General features: G+C 38.4%; 1 protein-coding gene across 2 annotated transcripts in view; it reads right to left on the bottom strand.

Annotated features, from left to right (window-relative positions):
* Positions 1-26,624, bottom strand: part of TOPAZ1 (testis and ovary specific TOPAZ 1) — a 59,256-nt gene extending 32,632 nt beyond the window's left edge. The window contains exons 1-6 of one of the 2 annotated variants that reach the window (XM_088831991.1): positions 26,420-26,624; positions 22,897-25,336; positions 10,910-10,971; positions 10,079-10,206; positions 2,489-2,553; positions 506-648 (exon numbers count right to left, since the gene is read on the bottom strand). In XM_088831991.1, the coding sequence (XP_088688117.1) occupies positions 506-648; positions 2,489-2,553; positions 10,079-10,206; positions 10,910-10,971; positions 22,897-25,336; positions 26,420-26,624 (3,043 nt within the window). Of the gene's footprint in view, positions 1-505; positions 649-2,488; positions 2,554-10,078; positions 10,207-10,909; positions 10,972-22,896; positions 25,337-26,275 lie in introns of both variants that reach the window. The other variant, XM_088831990.1, reaches the window with a different exon arrangement.
* Positions 26,625-27,310: the final 686 nt, after the last annotated feature.

The following is a 27,310-nucleotide window of genomic DNA, read 5'->3' on the forward strand; positions in this document are numbered from 1 at the left end:
CATACACAAGAGGATTTTATTGTTTCTAAATTAATTCTTCAATCTAGCTTATTCTGTTCACACACATCACTGAATTATTAAAAATGACAAAGTATAAAGTACATTCTAAATTTCTAAAACACTCAACTAAATTATGAATATTTTAGGTATAAACTGTAATCTATCTGTACTGCCACTATTGTGTAAATACAGACAGCCCAGAAATTGTTTAATCAAAAATACTAACTAAAGGTACACAAACCTTCTAATCTTAACACATCCTATGACTGTTTCCATTTTGTTTTTTTTTTCTTTTTTGGCCCTACCCATCGGCTTACAGGATCTTACTTCCCTGATCAGGGATCAAACCTCTGCCCCCTGCAGTGGAAGGACAGAGTCCTAACCACTGGACCATTACGGAGTTCCCTCAATTATTTTCCTTAACTTTTTTGTTTTGGGTGGAAAAATCTCCTGTATCATTTCTATATTGTCAAAAGTCAATAGAACTTTATTAAGAAAATTGTACCATTCATCCAGGGATTCAGTAATGTGTCTTCCTGATGAACACTTAGATTCAAAGGTGGCAATGGCACTGGTACGCACAGAGGTTTGGAGACCAGTGTTGCTAAGTGACATTCACCAACCATTATCTCTGTATTTTTAGAATCGCTGTTGTGTGAGGAGAAAAACCAAAATCAGAATTTAAATTTATTCTAAAAACATTAAAGTAATGAGAATCGAATAAGTAGAAACACATCCTAATGATATATACGTTCTACATATGCTATATACTACTATTATATACTATGACTCTTCAGTGTTTTCAATAGGTTATTCCTGCCTTAACTAGAAAACCAATAATTATTAAATGGCTAGGGTATGGGGAGAAGTGGGGTGGTGGGGTTGAAACTAGAGCAAAATATTTTTGATTACTCCAGCCAAAAGGTTAGAGGAGGAACTAGATCAATGTCCAGATCCAGAAAAGACCACTCAATGATTCTAGTGATAGTGCAATGAAACAAATGAATTAAAAGTTATTCTTCAGGACAAGTATATATAATAAATTCATACATGTACTTGAGATCTTCCTTTGAGAAGAAGGTATAAGAAATGTATAGTCTGAGGCTTCTGATTTAAACAGCTTTGATTATATTCTAATTGTGAGATCCTACATAACCAATTAAAAAAACCACTTTAATCTTGAGGTCACGTACCTAGAAAAATAAGTAACTTAAGCAGGCGGAAGGGTGGGAAGTACCTCAGACCTAACAAATACAAATGAATTTACTTTCTCAGAGAAAGATTCTTGTCCTTATTCAGACACTAAAACATTTTACCTTAAATACAATTCTAATAAGCCAGAGGCGAGTAAAAATAGTAAGAAGAGGGGACAATGCTTATAACAGTTGAAACCTAGTAGCATTGATGGAGTTTAATCATTTCACACAAAATAAAAATTTCTGCTTCTCTCCCCAACTAGGGATATCCCTGATATGTGCCATCATCATAACTCTCCTCCAAAAAAAAAAAAGTAAACCAGGTAACATAAAACAAAGAAATATGAATTATGGAATTTTATAGATTTTCTCGTAAACTTCTTTTATTTTGATTAGATGATGAAATCCAGGGTAAGCTGGTGACTTGCCCAATATCACATTCCTGGTCATTATGGCAGAGCCAAGGTGAGGACAAACTCTGCAGGTTGCAACTATTTAGCTTGTAAACATAATGTTTTTAATAGGAAAAAAAGTTAATCTTGTTACATTTTCTTTTTAAGATCTTCAAGCGGTAATGAATCATACTGTGCCAATTTAATTCTTACCTAGGCTTTTCTTTAACATAAAGGTTCTCAGACTTGAGCATGTATCAGGGTTAGCTCGTGATCTTATTGAAACACAGATTGATGGGTTCTATTTCTGGAGTTTCTGATTCAGTTGGTCAGGGATGGGAACAAGTAATTTACATTTCTGGCAAATTCCCCCACAATGCTGCTACTCTAAGGCTCACACTTGGAAAAACACTGTCTTAACGTAAATGAACTTGAACAGATTTGTCACCTGACCTGACTGTGCCTTGCCTCACAGCAAAATGGGTGTGGGAGGTGAATCAAATGACCTCCCAGGTGCCCTCCAAGCCTAAATCTGCTGTCTGTAACATGTCCCTGATCACTGCAGACGTGGAAGACACCCGCAAGCTGCAATGCTCATCTGATTTCAGCTATTCCTACCTTCATAACAATCACATCCACATCTTTTTTTCTTTTATTGTATCACCATTCCTCATTCCTTTCTCAAAAAATAATTTATGGCTGAAAACTGTTACTGACAGCTTTTTAAAGTAACTTATAATATCCTTGACTCTGTATATACCTGACACATTAAACAATACCTGCATACTGTTTATGACATAGTAGCCCAACTACATACAAGAGAGAATGAAAACATGCTCAAGACACAAATTACATGGATGACTATTTTAACATTATGTAATTAAAAATTATGTTACAAACCTTCTGCAAACTTCAGAAATAGTTTCTTTTTCTTCTTGAATAGCTACTTTGTCTGAAAATCTACACTGTGGAGAGATTATGGTTAAAAAATGTAAGTGAGTAACTCTACATTCCATATGAGGCTACGAGGCTTACCAGATCAGAATGTATTAGATATTAATTAAACAACTAGCTTATGGCCAAGCCAGGAAGAAATTCTACTCTACATTATTTAAAACACTGAACACTGACTTCAGAATTTCCAGTGTTCAGAAAGATATAAATCAACACATTTTCCCTAGTTTTTGATATTACCTTTAATTATGCAAACTACCATTTCAAATTATTTTTAACAATTATAGCCATATTTCCTTTTATTTAGAAAGAACAGCTTTGAGTGATTTTAATTTATAGGTGGTATTTATGAACATAAATGTAGTTTTCATTAGGAATATTTATATCTATTTAAAATGTTGGTATACTTAAAGCTCTCTACAATTACTATTTTGGGAATTGTGATTCTCTAATTATGAGAAAGTTATACATGCTCAAATACTAGGCTTTTGAAAAACAGGCACCAAAATAAACCCCCTGAATCACACATCATTTGGGAAGCCAGAGTTAATCACTTAATATCTTACTTTATATCTTACAAGAATATTTTATAATAACAGTACACATTATATATGCTATTATAACCTCTAGGAAGAACACTATAAAAATCAACTGAGAAATATGAAATATTAGGATATAACATGTTCCTGGATGAGAATGTTAAACGTAAAAATGCTAATTTCCTCTAAATTAATTTATACATTTAAAAAATTACAACATGAGTTTAAAAGAAAAGAATATATATTTCTTTCTTAGAAAAAAAGAATATAATAACAGCCAAAAATATTTTAGATATATAAAACATTTTGGTATCTTTTAAAGCAAGCCTTCCTTACTGTTTTTATTTTTCAAGTAATTGACAGTATGGAGTTGGTACAGGACCTGAGCAATTAATGAAATAAAAGAGGAGTCATTCTACACATAAAAACTGAAAATATTAAAGATGGCACTTGAAATTTGTGAGGAAATGATTCAATAAATAGTAACAGAACAACTAACGGGTAGTTAGTTGGATGGAAAATAAGCTTGGCACCAATTCACCATATTTCAAAATACATTCAATAAATATTTAAATATAAAAAATACTGAAAGATTCGAAAATAAAAGATGAGTAGTTATGTAATTTGGAGGGTAGAGAAAGCCTGAGATAACACCGAAGGCAGAAACCATGAATTATGGATCAATAGGTCTGAATACAAACATTTAAAGTATTTTCATATGCTACGATGACAAAATCAACTGTCAAAATAAGAATAGAAAGGTTACATTGTTTCTACATTCTTTCTTCCAAGATAAAATTTAGATTTATATTGATAAATTTAAATATAATAAATAAAACCAAAAAATACTAGAAAAAGATACAGGTGAAAAATTTTAACAACAAAACAGGGAAGTCTTTCTCTAAATACAACTCACAACTCAAATATCATAAAATAAAACTGATACACTGGACTAAATAAAAAGAAAAAGCTCCTTCAAGGTAAAAAGTTCCTACACTAGAGTTGAATACAAATGAAAAATAGGAAAAACTAGGGCAACATATGACAGAGAACCAATATGTTTAATATATGAAAAGTTCTTACAAATAAAAAAAGATCAAAATCCGAAAAGAAAAATGGGCAAAGGACATAAAAAAGAAGTTCACAGAAGAAAATGTAAATGGCTTTTACACATACTAAAAGATGCTTAACTAGACTCATAAGAGGAAAGCAAATGAAAAGTCATTTGTAAAAATACACAGATGGACAAAAATAAAAAAAATTTTAATACTGAGTTGGTGAGTGTATGGGGGAGAAAACTGTCATTCCCATACAATGTTGATGGAAGCATAAATCAAAGCAATCTTTATGTAGGGCAATCTGAAAATTCTACTTCTAAGAATCAATCCAAAAATGCTTGCACATATGCAAAATGCCTTATGCTCAAGGATGCATAATGCAACAATGTTAAAATAGCAAAAAAATGGGAACAAACCAAGTGCCCATCAATAGTGGAACTTGTTGAACAGAGTATATCTATATAGCGGATAATTATATAATTGTAAAAAGAAAGCATCCTTACATATATGGAAAGGAAACACTCCCTATTATATAATATAGTAAGTTTAAAAAAGATAAAGAATGGTATGCTATCATTTGTATAAAATTCAAAAGAATACACAATAGGTCCAGTTAGAGAAACGGCAAGTATCTCTTACTGAGCTAATCCTTCTTCAGGTAACAACTATAACCCTAGACAAGATATTAAAAAAAACTGGATGTAGCCTGGATGGGACTGGGGGAGAATGAATACATGTGTACCTATGGCTGAGTCCCTTAGCTGTTCACCTGAAACTACCACAACATTGTTAATGGGTTATACCCCAAAATAAAATAACAAGTTTAACCTTTGAAACAAAAAATAAAAAGAATACACAATAGGTCCAGTGTAAGAAATGGCAAGTAATTGGGCTAATCCTTCTTTAAGTAACAACTATAAACCCTAGACAAAATACAAAAACAAACAAACAAACTGCCTGAAGACACCAGAGAGATAGGAAAAGCAGGAACAGTCTGGAGGGAAAGAGGGAATGACGCTGGGTAACAGTCCTGTTTTTATGACACTGGGTTTTTATGAATTTATTCTTAAAGGGAGAACTTGGTTGTAACCACTTGGAAGGCTAAAAATTTGCCCTCCTGAATGAAACAAAGAACCATAAGACAGAGTTGAGGCAAAGTCAGAAACTGGGATGTGAGGTTGAGGACGCTGGAAAGGAGAGAGACTAAGAGAGGAAGTCCCTAAATGTGCTTTAAATTTGGTCCAAACCTCTAGCTGACCCTTGAGCTATACCTTTCGCTCAGTCGTGTCCGACTTTGTCCGACCCCGTGGACTGTAGCCCACCAGGCTCCTCCATCCATGGGATTCTCCAGGCAAGAACACTGGAGTGGGTTGCCATTTCCTTCTCCAGCAGATCTTCCCAACCCAGGGATCTAACCCAGGTCTCCTGCATTGCAGGCAGACACTTTAACCTCTGAGCCACCAGGGAAGTCCCCAAACAACCCAGGTGACACTAAAAGAACTGAACAAACATTTCAACTGCCCACTACCACGGGAGAATAACTTGGAGGATGAGTCCACCCACGTTATTGATGAAACCTAAGCATGCCATTACCAGAGAGCCCAGCATTTGCAAACCTGGGCTCTTCTTTCAAAATACCAAATTACAGAGATGGAAAACATATCAATGGTTGCTAAGGTTACAGATGTTAGGGGTAGAGAGAGAGGTGTGACAAAGAGGTAGTATAAGGAGGGTCTTTGTAATGATGTAATTATCATCTTGATTACAGTAGAGGCTACAAAAATCTGCACACTTGATAAAATACACAGAACTGCACACCCTCATTATACTAATATCAAATTTCTGCTTCTGATACTGGGCATTAAGATGAAATCATGGGGGAAACTACTTTTGCAACTTCTTGTGAATTTACAATTGTTTCCAAATAAAAATTAAGTACACTAGCATTTTGACTATCTGGGGCTCAAAACTAGAAATCACTAAGCAATTACCACTATGGTAAACCTAAAAATTGTTGTATATGGATTCTGAGTATAACTGATACATAAGAGTAAGAAAAAACAAGGACTATGGGTGGAAAAGACAGAAATATATACAGATATATAAGCTCAATAAGGAAGCATTTCTAAAAATTCACAGAAAGCCATACATAAAAGCAGAAAAAATGGCAGTCTAGATCTATGCCCTAAAAATCAACTTATTTACCCTCTAAAATTCCTAAAATGTAAGGTGATAGATAGTTAAAGTTTGTTAATTCCCAAATCTGGGGGCCAGATATCTGAATGACAAATATTACTGACAGGGTCATGTATTTTCTAAAGAGTTGATACTTTGAAGCTTACCATGGTATTAGAAGGATAAAAGCATCATTTCTCTTCTCTTAAATCCAAAAAATAGTATCACTCTAGGAAGCAGCTAAATGAGTCTGTGGATTATTTTTAAAAGAGCTAATATTGAAAATAGTCTACATCTTTAAAATATTTAGCGTTAAGAACTCAGTGAATTCTGGCAAACATCTCTTAAAATCTATCCTTGCAGAAGAGAATGCATTAAGTCTTCTCTCTGCTTTAAGTAGAACAGGATACAAACTGTTTATTTTTTAATGTTTTAGAGCAAAGGTTGGCAAGCAATAGCCTGCAGGCTGCCTGTTTTTGTAAATAAAGATTTATTTGAACGCAGCAATCGACATTTGTTTTCATACTGTCTATGGCTTCTTTCTCATTTTAGCGACAGAGTTAAGTTAGCTGTGAGAGCAACCATAGGGAGCACAAAGCCAGAGAAGTGTTACTATCTAGTCTTTTAAAGTAAAGGTTTGCTGATCCCTGCTATAGAGTCAAGGGACTCTACTGTGTGACCCTGGATAAGATACTAAATCTCAGTGTTTTCATCTGTGAAGGGAAATAACAGCACATATTTCATGTACAGTAAGGTTATGACCAACCTTGATAGTATATTAAAAAGCAGAGACATTACTTTGCCAACCAAGGTCCGTCTAGTCAAGGCAATGGTTTTTCCCGTGGTCATGTATGGATGTGAGAGTTGGACTGTGAAGAAGGCTGACCGCCGAAGAATCGATGCTTTTGAACTGTGGTGTTGGAGAAGACTCTTGAGAGTCCCTTATACTGCAAGGAGATCCAACCAGTCCATTCTAAGGGAGATCAATCCTGGATGTTCATTGGAGGGACTGATGCTAAAGCTGAAACTGCAATACTTTGGCCACTTCATGTGACGAGTTGACTCACTGGAAAAGACTCTGATGCTGGGAAAGGTTGGGGGCGGGAGGAGAAGGGGACGACGGAGAATGAGATGGCTGGATGGCATCACCGACTCTGTGGACATGAGTTTGAGTGTACTCCGGGAGTTGGTGATGAACAGGGAGGCCTGGCGTGCTGTGATTCATGGGGTCGCGGAGAGTCGGACACGACTGAGCGACTGAACTGAACTGAACTGAAGGTAGTAATTCAGTAAATCTGGGTTGCCCATATGGTATCTGTTAAAGGCTAGCCCATGACCTGCCATGCAAGGTGGCCAAAACAAACAAAAACACATACAAGAAACAAACACCTACAATCATTTGTATTATTATTCTCTATCACCACTGCTCTAGGTGTGAAAGATTCATTTGTGAGCAAAATGGACACAAATCTTTGCCTTCATGGAATTTCATTCGAGCAGGAGGAGACAGAGATAAACATAAATAAGTAAATGTAAAGGATGTTATATTATGTAAGTACAAGAAAGGGGGACATTAAATGTTGACAGCAAGGAGAATACTGGAATTTTAGATTGGATGGCCAGGGGAGGTCTCTCTGAGAACATGAAATCTGAGTAAAGATGTGAAGGAAATAAGAAAGTCAGCTATACAGTTGTTTTTTTTAGGAGATAAAATGCCAAACTCAAAGGCCCTAAAGTGGGAGAAAGGCTGGTTTGTTCCAAGAACAGCAGGAGGCTAAGGTGGTCAGAGTGCAAGGGCTAAGGAGAGTAGTCAGATCAGAGAGGTCCCAAGGCTGGGGAGGAGGAGGGGGGACAGATACATGGTCAAGTAGGTCATAGTAAGGACTGTGGCTTCGAGTCTGAATATTAAAAGCCACGGGAGAATTTGAAGTGGAAGAATAATATGATCTAACTTATGCTGTGTTGACAATAAACTATAAGATATCAATATTCGAAGCTGGAGAAATGTCAGGAGGCCCCTGCAGTAATTCAGGCAGGAGGCGATACAAGGCTGGGCCCGGGTGTGATGTGGTGTGGGTGGGAGTGAAGAAAAGAGGACAATTTCCAGATGTCATCTGAAGCTGAGGCCAGCAGGATTTCCTTACAGTCTGCATATGGAGTGAGAGAAAAAGAAAGGAAGGAAATCCAAGGTTTCGAGCCTAAGTGATTTATCAAGGACGGGGTTGCCATTAATAGATAAGGGGAAAAATGACAGGAAAGGTTAGTGTGTGGCAGGGGAGGGGACATGTAACAGGAGTTCAGTTTGGAACATGTTAAGTTTGAGAAGCCCAGTTGGACATTCCAGTGGAAAAGTCAAGCAGGCAACTAGATACAAAGCTCTGCAGCTCAGAGAAGAAGTTCAAGCTGGAGATGTGAATTTGAGAGTCTTAGCACAAAGGTGGCATTCAGTGCAATGAGCGTGCATGAGATCATCTAAGGAGCAAATCTAGACAGAAAAAAAAACCAGATTCCTGGTCTAGTTGCTGGGTTGTTCCAACACATAGAGGTCAGGGAGATCAGGAGAGACCAGCAAATCCAACTGGCAAGTTGCAGACAGAAATGATACCAGGCAGGTTATATTTATCCTGAAAGTCATGTGAAAAAAATGTTTCAACAAAAGTGTAACTAACTGCTAAATACTAGCGACAGTTTCAGTAAGATTAAGACTGAACTATGTCCATTAGATTCAGCAACAAGGAGGTGGCTGGGGACTATAAGAAGGGTAGTTTTAGTGGAGGTGAAGGAGAGTATCTTTGGAACTGGAGGCAAAAGACTGGAGATGGTGGGTCTAGACAAGCTTTTGGAGAAACAGGATGACTGCTGAAAAGGAAAATGGAACACTGAAAGTGCTTTTTTTGTGGTTTTGTTTGAAGATGGGAGAAAAGAATGCTGATGTCAAACAGAATGATCCAGTAATGAAAGGAGAACTGCTGCAGTCGTATTTTAAGAGAAAGAAGAGGTGGATTTCAGCACACAGGTAGAAGGAACAGCCTTAGCCTATTCATCCACTGTAACAGAGGAAAAACCGGAGTTTTGGGAACAGATGCAGGTAGGTGGTCTAATGTATTGGTGGAAACTTAAGTTCCTTTCCAATTATTTCAATTTTGTTGGTGAACCAGGAAACAGTCCCTAGCTGTGAGGACAATCAGGAGGAATAAGGAGAAAGAAGAAACCACGAAATAGTAGTTGAGGTGTCAATTAAATTATTCAACAGGTTAAGACAATCATACACTTTATCTGGCAGATAACTGATACCCTGTTTTCCCCATATCATGCACCAGTGGTGTGTTTCAACATCAAATTAGGTTTATATTCAATTCCTAGGCCTTCTGCATCTGTGGTTGAATAACTGATGCTTGCATTCATAGCAGTCAGGCACTGTGATATTCTAAAATTTTGAAGAATATCAAATGATATTCAGTACTTTGTGTTTAATTAGGCAGGAAGATACGTAACAGTTTTGAAAGATTCATATAGGTTTGAGAATAACCTTAAAAGCTAAATATGTAATTAAACAGTACACCCCATTTTCTCAGACAAGTGAGACTCTGTTAATACCGTGCTTATGCCAAGTACCAAACTATATATTCCATGGCCAGAATGATGTGACTTTTATTCAACAAAACGGCATTATCCTTGTTGTGTGAGTGCACAGCTAAGATGAACTTCTATATTTACCACCATCTGGACCAAGAAATAAGGAAATGCAAAAGATTCTCCAGTACCTTTTCGTCCAAGTCTGAACTTTTTGTCTGTTCACTTAGGTCTCCCGGTTTTTCATTGGAAGAAGTTTCATGAGTAACTTCTCCGAAGGAAATGTTTGCATCTTTGGAATCATGTTTTATGTCACTTGCTGAAAAGAAATATTCAACTGTAGAAAGTTTAAATGGCAAAATAACCAAGTCATTTAGAGATGGTTCTAAAAGTGAGTTAGAATTCAGAGACTCTTTTAAAGTCCAATGTGACAAATATGAAGTAGCATTTTCAGCAAATTATACATTTATTCCTCCCTCTCTATCAAAATAACTCCATTACATGGTATAAAAAGATATGGCAGTAACACAAAATTAAGACATAAAGATAAATTTAAGAATCCTTCTTGATAATGTCCAGTTATTTTCAATGTATTTTTAAAACTTGAAAGTTTCTGAAATTAACTTCCCAATTAAATTATTTCCTGCAAAGATTTGGTTATTTAAACTTAATCGATTAACTGTTAATTATAAAAAATATTAAAAAGGACTCATTTAAAATATAGTTAAGCTTAAATACATATTTCCATTTTAAAATAAGACTACAAAAATTGTTGAGGTCAATTATCTTTTGTACATAAAGCCTAACAAAGTTATTTATTAAATAATCAAATGGAAAATTTCTCAAAATCTGATCTGCCAACCAGGCAGTTAAAACTGAGAAAAACTGACAAAGTGTGTACAACAGGGTTGACAGACTCTGAAATGAAAACCTTCCTTTTTAAATGAATTCATTCTGACTGTGCCTAAACAGAGATATAAAAACACTTCAATGTTATACATTATGAAAATGTCAAGTTTTACCTGCTGACAAGGAAGCAAAGATCTCTGACTTCATTGATCCAGGATCCAGTATGGGCAGTTCTCTATTACAAAGCAAACAGAGCTTAAACATTATCACATATTCTTGCAGAACTATCCACTTCTCTAAACATTATATAACACTAGCTTTAGCAGCTGGTTAACATCGGCTCAAGTCCTCTAAAGTCAGAGTACTATCTGGGGACACACACCTAAGTCAATTCTGAATATGATTCTTTAATCACATTTGCCACAATGGTTACGAAGTGCTGTCATTCAAACTTTGTTACTCAGAGAGAACTGAGAACATACATCAAACATTTGAAACATTTTTTTAAGTATTATACCAATGCAAGATAATGACTAACTCCAACTCTCAAGCATGCACATATGTGTCTTACTGTCAATGTAAAATCATGAGTTTGAGAGCAGTTTGATTCTTTTTTTGGTAGTCTCTGAAGACAACCTAAGGTCTAATAGTAACAGCTATGGAGATGAGAGTTAAGCAAACCTGGGTTCGAATATTGCTCTGCCACTTACTATGTCAATTGTGGTAAAATTATTAAACTTGAGTCTAACCACATCTGTAAAATGAGAATACCCACCCACCCATGTGGTTACTGTGAGGATTAAATGAGATAAAATGTTCTTAAAGCCAACAGCATAGGCTCAACAAATGAAAACTACATCTACAGGAGCCACTCAAAAAATGGCTTAATATTATTCCACTTTTAAAAACTTAATACAAAAAATAAATAAAAGTACACCAAATACAATATAATAAACACCCATGACCTCACTATTTATCCCTTTAATAAATGAGTTTTTTTCAATTTATCCTACAGTTCTCTGACTGCCCACTGGTTCAGGGATACTTCCTAGCCAAGAAAGAAGAAAACACAACATTTTATACACACCATTCTTTGAAGGCTTTGGAAAACATGAAGTAATTTTCCCCAAACATAAATACTAGAAACAAAAGGTGTTGGAGGAGGTAACTGCTGGCTGACCTGTGAGCTAGACCCAGGCAATCTGGGACTCCTCATTCCTTCATGTGTCCTTGGAATGTGTGTTCTGCTTGCCTTCCCCACACTGGAAGGTGCCCAAGGACACTGCCTTGGGATGGTAGGTGCTGTTGAGACCATCTGGATGCTACATGTGACTGAACTCAGTTAAGGTTTCTCTGTAATCTTAAAATATTCTGGAGGGTTCTCCCTGGTGGCTCAGTGGTAAAGAATCTCCTGCCAATGTAGGAGACAGGGGTTTGACCCCTGATCCAGGAAGATCCCACATGTCATGGAGCAATTAAGCCCATGCGCCACAACAATTAACCTGCGCTCTAGAGCTTGAGAACTGCAACTAATGAGCTCACGAGCCACAACTGCTGAAGCTGGTGTGCTCTAGAGCCTGTGCTCCACAACAAGAGAAGCCACCGCTACAAGAAGCCCACACATCACAGCTAGTGAGTAGCCCCTGCTCATTGCAACTAGAGAAAAGCCCGCACAAGCAACAAAGACCCAGCACAGTCCAAAGAAAAAAAGACTCTAGTGGACTGGAGTGGAGATCTGCTCATCATGTGGCTGCCCAAGACAAGCCTTGAAAGTAAGTTCCTTTGCTTATTAAACCTGTTACCTACTAATCTGGAGTGATTTGCCTCTTTCTCTGGTTTTCCTCTGCCTTGTTTGTGTGTGTGTGTATGTGTTGTGAGTACAGTTTCAGATTACACCTAGAAAACTCACAAGGCTGCAAATTATAAGTATACAGTTTAAAGCAAGGAAAATAAAATTACAAACAAGGCAGAAACATACACAAATCTCCTCCACCCCATCTTGACTCATGTCTATCTACTAGAATATCTCCATTTCAGTATTTCAAAGGTCTCTTCAACTCAACATGTCTAAATTTGAGCTCATAATCAGCACTGTTCTTCAGTCCTGACTGTTCTGATCAGGGAATTGTAATGACCTTCTTTGAAACAAGAGAAACCAGGTATCATCCCTAACTCCTACCTCGGACCTTGCCACCATTTGATGAATAGATCTGCACTTCCTAAAATCTCTCTTAAATCCACTCTCACTTCTGGCTGAAGTCACCATGTGCTTTGATCTAGTTATTACAACAGCTCCTTGCCAATTTATTCTCCACACCAAAGTTATTATCTTTTTTAAACTATAAATCTGATCAAATTTTCTACTTAAAAAGTCCTGATATGTGAATCCTGATATGTTCTCAGGATAAAGTTCAAACTTACCATGGATTCTAGTTTATCTAGGATGATTTGTGTATGCCTCTTAACCTGGTATATTAATTATTAATACTTCCCCATGTCCCTCTCAAAATTTTTGCAATTCAAAAGGTCAATTCTACTGTCATCCTATTCACAAAGCCCCACACAACTGAGCTTTCTGCATATTCTGTAGCTTCATTTCCTAACCCTTGAACACTACGCCACGGCATGTTATTTCTCTCTCTCAGTTGTAACATGCTCTTCCCTGTGGGCCTGTCTAGACTCTTCCTTCCCTCTCACTTTCCTACTCACTTTTCTTTGCCTATTGCCTGCTGCTGCTGCTAAGTCACTTCAGTCGTGTCCGACTCTGTGTGACCCCATAGACGGAAGCCCACCAGGCTCCCCCGTCCCTGGGATTCTCCAGGCAAGAACACCGGAGTGGGTTGCCATTTCCTTCTCCAATGTGTGAAAGTGGAAAGTGAAAGTGAAGTTGCTCAGTCGTGTCCGACCCTTAGCGACCCCATGGACTGCAGCCTACCAGGCTCCTCCATCCATGGGATTTTCTAGGCAAGAGTACTGGAGTGGCTTGCCATTGCCTTCTCCGTTGCCTATTGCCTAGTTCCTACTTATTCTTTAGTGTTCACCTTAAATGTCATGAGGACCAGGAAGCCTTCAACATCTTGTATTTTTCCTGTCATATTTTATTGTATTTGTTTAATCATTTGCAGCCCTTGATAGACTAAACGTTCTGTGAGAATAAGGTCCATAGGCATCTAGTTGCTCTCTGTACACTCGGGCCCTAATATCTTCCTGGCCAGACATGAGGGAGACTCAAATGAATATTCCTGTTTAGGAACTTCCCATATAGGAGGAGGCACACATACACAATATCCTGAGATATGGGCCAAGAGAACTATTGGAACAAATTCCTAGAATAACATCTCAGATGTGATTTAAAGGACAACTGAATGAAAAGAAAGGAATTTGCAGATAAAGAAACATATGTAAAAGGATTCAAATATCTGACATTGTAGAAACAGTGAGCTGCCTGCTCTGCTCATCTTTTATTAGCCTCTCCTTGCACTTTCCCCCTCAACAGCCCCATAGCTGCCAAAGAGAGAATGGATGCAGATCCACCAAAGATCCATAAAATGCCATGCCAAGCAATTTAGACTCTGACCTTAGGTGGCTGAAAGCCACTGGAGCATTGCCAGCAGTCATTGGAAGATCAATTTCTATTTCTGAAAATTACTGAAGAGGAGGATATACTAAAAGAGCTCAGGAAGATTAACTAGGAGCTAATTGTAATAATATAGAAAAAATATGAATAAGATAATAGCAGTGAGAATTGAGAGAGAGGAAAAAACCATGAGAGACATTTAAGGTAATAGGATGAAAAAGATGAACTGACTCAATAAAGAAGAGAATTGAGGGATGGCTCAAATTATCCTGAAAGTTATATTCACAAAGAGGTATAGATTCAGACACGTAAGAGATTACTCCTTAAAAATAAATCCAAACCCAAAAAAGTAAATAGGTATAGCAAGTGTACTGCTTTAATATCAAAGTATTACAAGAGTACTTTTAATACTGCTGGTATAGTTCATAAGGGTGAGAAACTTTTCACTATGCTTACTTACAAGGAAGGTAAAATTGCACATGCCAGTCTTGTTAGAAGTAATTTTGTTTCAAACTTGTGAGACACAAAGAGACATAAAATTTTTAAATTTACCTAGAGTAGAAAAAATAAAACTGTAACCCCCATAAATATATTACAACTTTGTGTCAATGGAGCAGAAAGGGAGAAAAATGAAAGGCAGGAGGAGGAAAGGAGAGAAGCAGACTTGGTTGAGGCTACAGAATACAGGAAAGCAAAAGAGAAGATCTGAGTAAAAAGGAGAGGAGACTTAGGGAAGCTTCTGAAGAACAACACAGATTTCATGAAGTCTATCCTCTAACAGCATTTTTCAAGGGGGTGATGAAATTTAATGGGTTCCAACCAGGATTTTTAAGTAAAAGAGAATAAAACAAAAATATGATACTACACCACTTGTAGTAAGGAAAATATTATTTTTATAAATCTAGTGTCTTACATATTTATAAGTATGTACCAGATTGTAATGTAAAATGTATCTTTAGTATGGGTAACTGACAAAAAGGTTTGAAGATGACAGCTCTAGAATAATTATTAACAAAAAAACTTGAAAACTATTGCCCAAGAAAAATTCAGAATGTTACTGCTTCCTTTTCAGATGCTAACTAGCTGAATGCAGTCGATGTTCACTTATTTATATATTCACATACTGATTGTGAAAAAGACTACCCTAAACTTACTGGGGCAATTATTCCATAGATAGTAGTGGCCAAAAGCAGAGAAATATTACAGTATCCAATTCATTGGGCCAGAGGTTCCCAAGCCTGATGCCATGATGTGCAGTGCTAGGTTTCCTGACATTGCAAATAATAACTCCATCAAGTACAATATTATTTATTCTAGCAAAAACAAACAATGGTTTATGTGGTCCAAAAGACAAAAAAGTAAAAATCAGAATTATGCTTCTTTATACCTGATACTTTAAAGAGGAAGATGAGATGACAGAGGAAAGGAGCCAAAAGAAAACAATGTTTGCTGGCAGTCTATAGAGTAATGGATTTGAAGCCATAGAAAGAGCCAAAATGCCACTCTTCCAGCAAGCTGTTTTGGGGAGGGGAGACAGATTTTGGAGCAGGTGGGCCTGGGTCCAGATCTCAGCTCTGATACTGACTGAGCTGAGTGTTCTTTGGAAAGTTAGTGACTTTGACTCAGTTTTAAAGATAGGGCCAGTTTCAATCTCTGAATGGTTCCACTTGCTGAAATAATAAATGTAGCTAGCATAGGACAGACATAAAATGTTAGTTCTTACAATTAAGTGTAAAATTGCGTATTAGAATTAGAGTGCCTCAGACACTCAGTGAAAAGGGAGAATGGACCAAGGTGAACTTCCTGAAAGACAGGCCAAGGAGTCTATACAATACATAAGGAAGAGAATGACTTTTATTTTTGCTGGAAACTGGTTTTTGTTTTGTTTTTTCGGGAATCTGGCATGGTAAACCTGGTGACAGAAGGCCAATCTCTTGGGGGAAAAAAACTAATTTTCTAAGATTCTGGGGAAGTAAGCGGGGTGGATTTCTTGAGATGATATAGTTTACCCAGGGTACATTCATGATAGGCATGGGTCTAATGGGACTCAAACTTTTTTCCTTTTGTTAATCTAAATCAATCCAATCGCTAAGGAGCAGTACAAATTTTGGTTTTTCTCAACCCTCTTATCTGGGCTTCCCAGGTGGTAAAGAATCCACCTGCCAATGCAGGAGATGTAAGAGATGTGGGTTCAACTGAGCATTGAATATACAAGAGCATACACAACCCTCTTTTCTAAACTAATTAAAAGCAGCTTACTCCTTGGAAGGAAAGTTATGACCAACCTAGACAGCATATTAAAAACCAGAGACACTACTTTGCTGACAAAGGTCCACCTAGTCAAGGCTATGGTTTTTCCAGTAGTCATGTATGGATGTGAGAGTTGGACTATAAAGAAAGCTGAGCACAGAAGAACTGATGCTTTTGAACTGTGGTTTTGGAAAAGGCTCTTTAGAGTCCCCTGGACTGCAAGAGACCCGACCAGTCAGTTCTGAAGGAAATCAGTCCTGAATATTCATTGGAAGGACTGATGTTGAAGCCGAAACTCCAATACTTTGGCCACCTGATGTGAAGAGCTGACTCCTCTGAAAAGACCCTGATGTTGGGAAAGATTGAAGGTGGGAGGAGAAGGGGACGACAGAGGATGAGATGGTTGGATGGCATCACCGACTCAATGGACATGAGTTTGGGTAAACTCCGGGAGTTGGTGATGGACAGGGAGGCCTGGTATGCTGCAGCTCATGGGGTCACAAAGAGTCGGACACGACTGAGCAACTGAACTGAACTGTACGTTCTTGTACCTCAGTTTACATATTTTCATTTCAAACACTTTAGTTTCCAATTCCCTACTTATATAGTTGTTGTGCACTCACTAATTCACGTCTGACCCTTTGTGATCTGATGGACTGCACCCCGCCAGGATCCTCTGTTCATGGGATTGCCCTGGCAAAAATACTGGAGTGACCTGCTGTTTCCTTCTCCAGGGGATCTTCCTGACCCATGGATCAAACTTGTGTCTCCTGAATTGACAGGCAGATTCTTCACTACTGAGCCACCAGGGAAGCCCCAGCTATATATTAATAGTAATTCCCTTGAATATTTGGCAGATTTTTAAATCTCAGTGATCCACTGTATAATATCACTCAACTGAAATTTTAGTATATGATTAAATTGTGACTGAAGATAATGCTGTGTCCTAGTACAGATTAACAACATTGACTATTATAGACATTTTCAGATCTCTAACTATACTCACAGGCTAACTCAAAAGTTTTACCAATTTTACTCATTATCCATTTCTAAGTTCATCAGTTCAAGTCTTCAGGAATTAGTTCTAACATGCTAATGCTGTGAAATTTAATATGGACTTCCAGCACTGTGGAGATCGACAATGAATACGTATTCTAACATAACTGAAATACCTTACAAATTCTCCTTAACAAGGTCTGAGACTACTTCCCCCAACCATTAAATTGACTCCGGTTTGTCTACCTATTTTACTGAGAAGAGATAGTCTAGAGCTTCTGAAAATTTCCGGGCTTACCCATCTTCAATTTCTATTTCTGTAAAACAGGAACTCTTTGCTTTCTGCCATTAGAGTGGTATCATCCACATATTTGAAGTTGTTGATGTTTCTCCTGCCACTCTAATGGCAGAAAGTGAAGAGGAATTAAAGAGCCTCTTGATGAGGGTGAAGGAGGAGAGTGAGAAAGCTGCTTAAAACTAAAATATTAAAAAAACTAAGATCATGGCATCTGGCCCCATTCAGTTCAGTTCAGTCACTCAGCCGTGTCCGACTCTTTGCAACCCTATGGACAGCAGCATGCCAGGCCTCCCTGTCCATCACCAACTCCTGGAGTTTACTCAAACTCATATCCATTGAGTCAGTGCCCCATTACTTCATGGCATATAGAGGGGGAAAAGGTGGAAGCAGTGACAGAGTTCCTCTTCTTGGGCTCTAAAATCACTGCGGATGGTGACTAAAACCATGAAATCAGAAGACGCTTGCTTCTTGGCAGGAAAGCTATGACAAACCTAGACAGTGTGCTGAAAAGCATAGACATTACTCTGCTGACAAAGGTCTGTATAGTCAAAGCTATGGTCCTCCCGGCGGTCATATATGGTTGTGAGATCTGGACCGTAAAAAAGACAGAGTGCGGAAGAACTGATGCCTTCAAACTATGGTGCTGGAGAAGACTCCTGAGTCTTATGGACAGCAATGAGATCCAACCAGTCAATCTTAAGGGAAATCAACCCTGAATACTCGTTGGAATGACTGATGCTGAAGCTGAAGCTCCAATACTTTGGCCACCTGAGAGCTGACTCATTAGAAAAGACCCTGATGCTGGGAAAGACTGAAGGCAGGAGAAGAAGGCGGATACAGAGGATAAGATGGCTGGATGGCATCACTGATGCAATGGACATGAACTTGGACAAACTTCAGGAGATGGTGAGGGACAGAGAGGCCTGGCGGGCTCCAGCCCATGGGTCACAAAGAATCGGATAGGATTGGGAAACTGAATAAGAAAACAGACACTCATTCTAACAGGTTTCAAACTCTTAAGTGTCACAGAGTGAGGAAAAAAGAAAGTATTAGTTAGCACCTGGTTGGTAAAAGGGAGAGAGCTGACATTAGGAATTATATTTTAAGCTTCATCTAGTTCTAGAACCATTCATTAACAATTTTCTGTACAACTATTAGCAGACCCTCTGGTGATCAGGCCTCCATTTTTTCCTGTTAAAGTTTATTCTAGCACTGTGGATAACTGTAAAACTGGTATTTCCAATGTAGAAAAGGGAAAATACTAAAATAACTAGTAAGGAAATTTTCAAGTTTATTTAAAAATCCAAACTTCAGAAGCAGAAATGAAAGAAAAAGAAGAGCTAATACAAGTATCATTGGTGTTTCTGCCATTACGCAAAATGAAGTTAAAATAATAGAATAACTATCTGAAGTAAATTTGATACTGCAAACCAAAATGGTTCAGCCCTGGCAGGAAAATCTGATACATAATTTGATACAATACATAATCCTAAAACAGAAAGCAAGAAGTGAAAAAAAAAAGAAGGCAGTTTAGAGACGGGCAATGGCAAATTAGTTTGGCCTCAGACTTTTCCACTATAACACTCAAAGCCAGAAAAAGCTGGGACGAATAACTATATAGTTGTGAGAAGAAAAAATACAAATTAAGAATTTTTACACCCAATTTGTTCACAGACAATAGGCATTCTTATGTGCCCAAGATCTTAGGAAACACAGCAATCAAGAACTATTGAAAAAAATTTGCTCTGAAATCTAGTCAACTAAGAAATGAATCAAAATAGTCAAGATTAAAGGAGAGTAAAAAGAACTGATGGTAAAGACTGAATCAACTTAAATACAGAATGAAGAGTCTTTGGAAATTCAGATTATTGATGAGAATGTAAATGGCACAAGCCTTCACAAGAAAAAAAAAATTTTAAGAAAATGTAAGGGGCAAGATTGGGAGAAGAAGTGAATATGTATTAGGGGCAAGATTGGGAGAAGAAGTGAATATGTATTAGGGGCAAGATTGGGAGAAGAAGTGAATATGTATTGATATGTTCATCTTTTATCAGGAAAGCAAATGTTACTGTCTGAAGCTAGAACACAATTTTTAAAAGTCATGATAACAAAACTCAAGCTTTAAAATAATCTTTCTTATTAGCTTGGGACAGACTTTTAGGAACTAATTTCTTGTGGTAAAGAGGTTTTTGATTCAGCAATTCCTTTAGTTTCACTTCAGTCTCTCCTTCCCCAAGTTATGTGTAAGTAAAATTAAATATTTTTACTAAAAAGGGGTATGATCTAATTTTTCTGAAATTATATCCACATACATGCCTAGACAGAAGTCTGGAATGAGGCACACAAATTTTGAGTAATTAATTTGTTATTTTGGGTGGTGGGATTCCCTCCCTTTACACTTCTACTGTAACGAACATGTGTCATTTTAATGCAATCAGCCATTATTCTAAGAAAGGAAAAAAAAGTATAAAAAACAAACTTTATGCCCACTTCATAACACTTCTTTCTCCCTTCAATTGCAGTTCATTGTCAACATCCTGTTAACTAACAGATGTTTGCTTTTGAATGCTGGATTTGCTCTGATTTCTCTTTGCATTCCTCAAAGGAAGCATGGTAGAGGAAGAGTTAAAAGCATCTTTAATAACTACCCTTTCATTGAGCTCTCACTATTCACCCAGTGTCAAACTAATACCTGTCCCGTCCATTCACTGATTTAATTCTTACAACCCTGAGGCAAGTACCTCCCCTTCTAACCGATAAGGTAAAATAGTTTGCCTAAAAGGTCAAAGAGCTATTAGGGCAAGGAGAAGACTCAGAAACCTAGGTCAGGCTATAAAGGTTAATGTCAACCTGGACAAGTGACAACTTGTCACCCTCATTTTTTCCACTTCAAAATGAAGAGATTACCATCCTCATTACATGGTTTTAAAAATAATAGATAATTATTATTATCTATTTCTCCTTCACTGACTATGCCAAAGCCTTTGACTGTATGGATCACAATAAACTGTGGAACATTCTGAAAGAGATGGGAATACCAGACCACCTGACCTGCCTCTTGAGAAACCTGTATGCAGGTCAGGAAGCAACAGTTAGAACTGGACCTGGAACAACAGACTGGTTCCAAATAGGAAAAGGAGTACGTCAAGGTTGTATATTGTCACCCCGCTTATTTAATTTATATGCAGAGTACATCATGAGGAACGCTGGGCTGGAAGAAGCACAAGCTGGACTCAAGACTGCCGGGAGAAATATCAATAACCTCAGATATGCAGATGACACCACCCTTATGGCAAAAAGTGAAGAGGAACTCAAAGGCCTCTTGATGAAAGTGAAAGAGGAGAGTGAAAAGGTTGGCTTGAAGCTCAACATTCAGAAAACAAAGATCATGGCATCTGGTCCCATCACTTCATGGGAAATAAGATGGGGAAACAGTGGAAACAGTGTCAGACTATTTTTTTGGGCTCCAAAATCACTGCAGATGCTGATTGCAGCCAGGAAATTAAAAGACGCTTACTCCTTAGAAGGAAAGTTATGACCAACCTAGATAGCATATTAAAAAGCAGAGGCATTACTTTGCCAACAAAGGTCCGTCTAGTAAAGGCTATGGTTTTTCAGTGGTCATGTATGGATGAGAGAGTTGGACTGTGAAGAAAGCTGATCGCCGAAGAGTTGATGCTTTTGAACTGTGGTGCTGGAGAAGACTCTTGAGAGTCCCTTGGACTGCAAGGAGATCCAACCAGTCCATTCTAAAGGGGATCAATCCTGGGTGTTCATTGGAAGGACTGATGCTAAGGCTGAAACTCCAATACTTTGGCCACCTCATGCGACGAGTTGACTCACTGGAAAAGAGTCTGATGCTGGGAGGGATTGGGGGTGGGAGGAGACGGGGACGACAGAGAATGAGATGGCTGGATGGCATCACCGACTTGATGGACATGAGTTTGAGTGAACGCCGGGAGTTGGTGATGGACAGGGAGGCTTGGCGTGCTGTGATTCATGGGGTCGCAAAGAGTCGGACACGACTGAGCGACTGAACTGAACTGAACTAAACTGAATAGATTAATAGAGTTCTTGGTTCTTCCTTTGGGATATAGAAAGTACTCTATTGGGCGATAGGTTACAAGTTCTTGTAACACTGAGAACATCAAGAAGAATGTAGTATCACTAAATTTATAAATACCAGAGAAATTTAAGTCATGTACCATTGAATCTTAGTGGAATGTGTTTTCTTATTTTGACTCTGCTCACAAAACATTCCAATATTCAAGTATTGTAGCATACAAAAACAAATTAGAGCTTCAAAATTATGAAACTTAGTAAAATATAACATAATATTAAATAAAATTCATGCAAATCAGATCAAGTTCCTGAACATGAAGGTTATTACTTGGCTCTGTTTAAAGTTGATTCAGGCAAACTCACCCTCTTTGGGGACTAAGCTATCATTTAAAACCATCTCCCTAAAAATAAAACCATGAAAAAAAATTTTAAGCTTTTCCCTCTGAAAATTAGTTTAACTTCTGATTTACTTTTAAATTTTAATTCAAATAAACTTTTCCAAGGCTTCTCTGACAACTGAAAAATAAATTTTTTATCTAACAAGGAAGCCACAGAAAATGGGTTAAAATATATACACATCATTTTTTTTAATAAGTAACTTGATTGAAATGAAAGTATATCTGTATATTTACAATGATAAAAAACATGGAGATCAATTTAAGTGACTTTTGAAAGAAGCAATCTCAGTAATTTAAAAAGCCACTTTATAAACCACCATTTAAAATTCCGAACAGCTGATCTGCTCCATTATAATTTCAAATATAATAATCATTTTATTTCAAGTCTAAGTTTTAGGATAATGACACTTTCAGGTCTCAGCAATAATACACTATATTACATTTAATAAATAACTGGGTTGAAAATATAATGGAGCGTCAATATGATCACTGAATTAATTAGTGACACCTAATACCAGAAAGTGCTTTTGAAACCTGCAACAATAATTTGTACCAAAAGGCATATTTGAACATGCATACCTCAAGTCATCGCTTGGTTCTTTTTTTTCTGGAAGTTCCATATGCCTGGAGTCTGTCGATTGATGCTCTTCAGCAACATTGGGCTCCTGGCTTATCATGGGAACCTCTGAAGGAAATGAGAGTTCCCCTTCACTGGAGACTCCAAAGAGGTCTGGGTCATCTTGAATTACATCAATTAAGAGGACATCATCTTCATATGCTTTCAGAATATCTGGAAACCCCACTTTAATTTCTGAAAAGTTCTTAGTCATTTTTCTACCACTAACTTCAGAGGAAACTGCTTTGAATGGTTCTTGTTCATTGGAATAGAAGGTGGGATTTTTCTCTATACATCGAGGATCACAAGAAAATGTGTTATTTTTAACTGTGAGAGAACCAGCTGCCTTATTAGAAATGATATGGCCTGATGCAGAGATGTGGTTAGATGGTTTATTATTATTACCTTGCTTTAAAAAGCTCGGAGCAATAATACAGGAATTCTTACTGCAGAATGAGTCAGAACTAGCTTGCACTGGAATTACACTATGTTGTATACTCAAAGATTGAGGTCCTGAAGTTACTGTGACAGCATTTTCTTTAGTCCTACTTTGCCTTACCTCTGCTCCAGATAAATTGTCAAGAAGTTCTAGAGGACTATATATTTCTCTCTCTGATGATTTGACATTAATTTCTTTTCTTTTTTCTGTTTTGTTCTTAAGTAAAGGAATTTTAAAATTAGTCAGCCGTCCTGTGTTCAGTATCTTAACTAGGTCTGGAACAACCAGTGCTTGCTTAGTAATGCATGCTTTTCGATGAACAGTTTTGCCTGTAGAGTTACTTGCTTCCTGACCATCCTGGGAAGCCACCATCAAATTCAGTTTTGTTACATTCCCTCTATCTTTTTTTTTACTTCCTGTTAAGCTGTGAGTCACATTAGTCAATGGAGTATCTTCAGTAGTATTAGAAACTACCTCTGATGCACTTCTGCTTAGTTCCTCTGACTTCATTTTTTCGTCATCATTGACTATAGGTTCCTTTATAAACACTGAAGTAGGTTCCACTGTAGACACTGAAGGTAAACAATTTAAATTAGAATCCAATTTTACTATACTTGAAGATGCACTGTTTGTTTCTGTTACAGAACTTTGTAGCATTAATTTGGAGTCAGTTAAGTGAGTTTGATTCGTTTGATGTTTAAGAAAATCATCTTGCCTAGAACTTTGTGGCAAGGAAGCTTTTTTCCAACACTGGGCAGATATTCTAGCACATGAATAACAAGGCCAAGTTCTTTTGCCAGTCATTGGTATTGTTCTGCGACAGCTATATTTAGATTCTTCAGCTTCATTCTTCAAGCCTTCCCCAGAAGACCTCTTTTCAATAGGAAAGCAATCACTAAGTGACTTCACTAACGAGTTTTTCATTGATTTAAAATAACCTTCTGGTGGATCCATGTCGGTACATCCTAAAGGCTGTGAAACATTCTTTGTTTCTTCTTTTGAAAGTTGCTCAAGGGCTTTCTGAAACACAGCATTTACATAATGTTCAGGACTTGTTTTTTTCCCTGTTTCTGGAAGACTTAATAAAGGATCCATCAGTGACTGAGTATTATTATTTACTTTTCTCAAAACTTTCAAAGAACTTTTTTTAGATTCTAAAGTCTCTGTTTCTTTACCTTCAGCACCTGTTTGGTTTCCTTGTAACATCAGCTCAGATTTGTTACACATATTAGAAAACTTCATCTCAATAACCATTCCATTTCCTTTTTCAGACACCTTCATCCTTTTTCTGGATTTTCTCCCAATACTGCTCTCCTCTATTGAACGTTTATTTTTTTCACTTTGAAGGCAGGAAAACATGCCATTATTTTTACTTAGGTATGAATCATTTTCTTCAAGCAATAACTGACTTACTCGCATTAAGTTTTCTTCAGTTTGTAAAAGCTGAGGAATATTGTTTGGATCAGTCTTATCTATAAGACTCCCAGGGTTTTCTTTCTTTGACTTTGAGGAATTTTCTGGTACATGCATACATCCTCCATCAGGTTTATATGCAAGGTTATTTTCATCATTACAATCCTTGGAATGGGACAGACAACTGTAATCATGTAATTTTAAGATGGAATTATTTTCTACTCCAGGTGACAAGCTGTTACAAGAATATTTCAGAGTATTCTTGTACAGTTCATCTTGGAATTCAACCTTACTATTTTGTGTAGACTTATTTTCAGTCATTTTGAGAGCTGGGCTTTCTAAGCTTTTAAATTCTTTAATTTGAATTCTTCTGTTAATACCTTCTACCAACCTTTCCTTACCCAAAGACTGCAAGAAAGCCATACTTTGAAATTCACTGCATTCCACTGTTGGGAAAGATTCCAAACTGGTTAATGATTCCTTTCTTACCAGGTCAATCCCTGGCTGTGGATCATCACTTGAAGCTTCAGTAACTTTTCTTTTTTCTTTGGCTGATCAAAACAACAAAACATACCAGAAATTTTATATTGAGCAGGGGAAAGCAATACAAATTAAAATTAAAAAAAAAAAAGTGAAGTCATCCATTTTTATTTCCCTGAATAGCTGTAGAAAAACACAGGTTTGTTTTAAAATCAAAGACCTAATTTCTATTAAGGAACTACATACAAACCTGTATAAATTCTAAGGTAGCTGAATAACCTCTAGCATCATCACTCTGCACTAGCCAAAGTGGCTCACTAGTAGGAGTCCCTTTTATAGTGCTGTGCTGTGCTTAGTTGCTCAGCTGTATCCGACTCTTTTCTTTGTGACCCTATCGACTGTAGCCGGCCAGGTTCCTCTGTCCATGGGGATTCTCCAGGCAAGAATACTGGAGTGGGTTGCCATGCCCTTCTCCAAGGGATCCTCCCAACCCAGGGATCAAACCCAGGTCTCCTGTATTGCAGGCGGATTCTTTACTGTCTGAGCCACTAGGGAAACCCAACAATACTGGAGTGGGTAGCCTATCCCTTCTCCAGGAGCTCTTCCCCACCCAGGAATGGAACCGGGGTCTTGTGTATTGCAGGAGCATTCTTTACCATTCTTTACTTTTGACCAAGGCACCCTAAATATCTTTTTTTAAAATTTATTTATTTTAATTAGAGGCTAATTACTTTACATTATTGTATTGGTTTTGCCATACATTGACATGAATCTGCCCCGGTGTACATGTGTTCCCCATCTTGAACTCCCCTCCCACCTCCCTCCCCATCCCATCCCTCTGGTTCATCCCAGTATCTTTTAAGTGAATTCCTGTGTTTTCCCCCTTTCTGGTCAATTGTGCGCATCAGTAATGCCCATGCAGATTCAAGTGAAAAGCTACTGATAAAAGAAGAGTGAAGGAGAATGGGTGCAAAGGCTAGAAAGGGAGTGACCCCTAAGTGCTGTCTTACGGCGTCCTCCCGCTTGCAATGGTAGCGCCGCCTCCTTCGCTGCTTCTAAACTGGGCCTGTCTGATGGGTCTGAAAGGCCCCCATGTGCCCCCAGCCCCTCCACTCGCCGCCTCGCCAAGGCCTTCCCAGTCCCGGACGCCTCACCTGACTTGTCACTTTCCACCTCTCCTCTCCCAGAGGCCCGAGCCACCATCCTCCTCTCTTGCCTGCTCTCCTCGCGCGCCCCCGCCTCAGGGCCGCAGTCTGCCGTCTCGCCTGGCCCTGGCCGCTGGCTTCTCTTCCTCAGGCCTCGAGCGTCGCCCTCACGCCCTGGGACCTTCTTGAGACCTGAAGGTGGAGGCCGCCGCATCCGCCTGGGACTGCCAGTCTCCCCGCCAAGGCAGGTCGCACCCGCTCGCCGGAGCCCACCAGCCGAGGGAAGGCTGCTCCTTCCGCCAGGTACCCGAGGCCCCGCCCCACGCCACTCACCGTCAAGACCCTGGGACCGGAAGCGGAAGTGGGGCCCGCGCGGCCTGGCCGTGGCAAATGCTACGAGGCTCAACGGGCGGAAGGACCGCGAGGCTCTGTGGCTGTCGCCTCTGGAGTTCGCTGCGCGACGGTGAAGCTTCCACATCTCTCGGGTCGAACCTTCCACTAGTCTGGAGTCTCCTGGCACCCTTCGGGGCCCCTCTCTCACCTGCCGTCTTTCATGCCTGGTTGTTTTGAAAGACGGAGTGACTTCTAACTCTACCCCTGGCCTCTTGGGGTCCCGTTCCATCAGCCTTCCCGACGTTGTGTAGGTACCTCAGCCTCCGGTTATGCAATACTGAATTTATTTTTCCTCACAGAATTGCTCCTTTGATACTGGTGGATGCGCCACTGTCAACCCAGATGACTGTGTAAGGAACCTGGAAGCTGTCAAAAAGACCCTTCTTTCGACTTGATCCCTCATATCCGCATTCAGGACTTCTGCTGGATTCGACTGTGTTTATCAGCCACTCACCTTGGCACCAGCTTGCAGACTCTGACTGACCTACTGCATCAGCCTACTGGATG

Source organism: Moschus berezovskii, chromosome 24, assembly GCF_049115385.1.
Source record: "Moschus berezovskii isolate FMDL1 chromosome 24, NW_MosBer_1.0, whole genome shotgun sequence".
Taxonomy (NCBI): Eukaryota; Metazoa; Chordata; class Mammalia; order Artiodactyla; family Moschidae; genus Moschus; species Moschus berezovskii.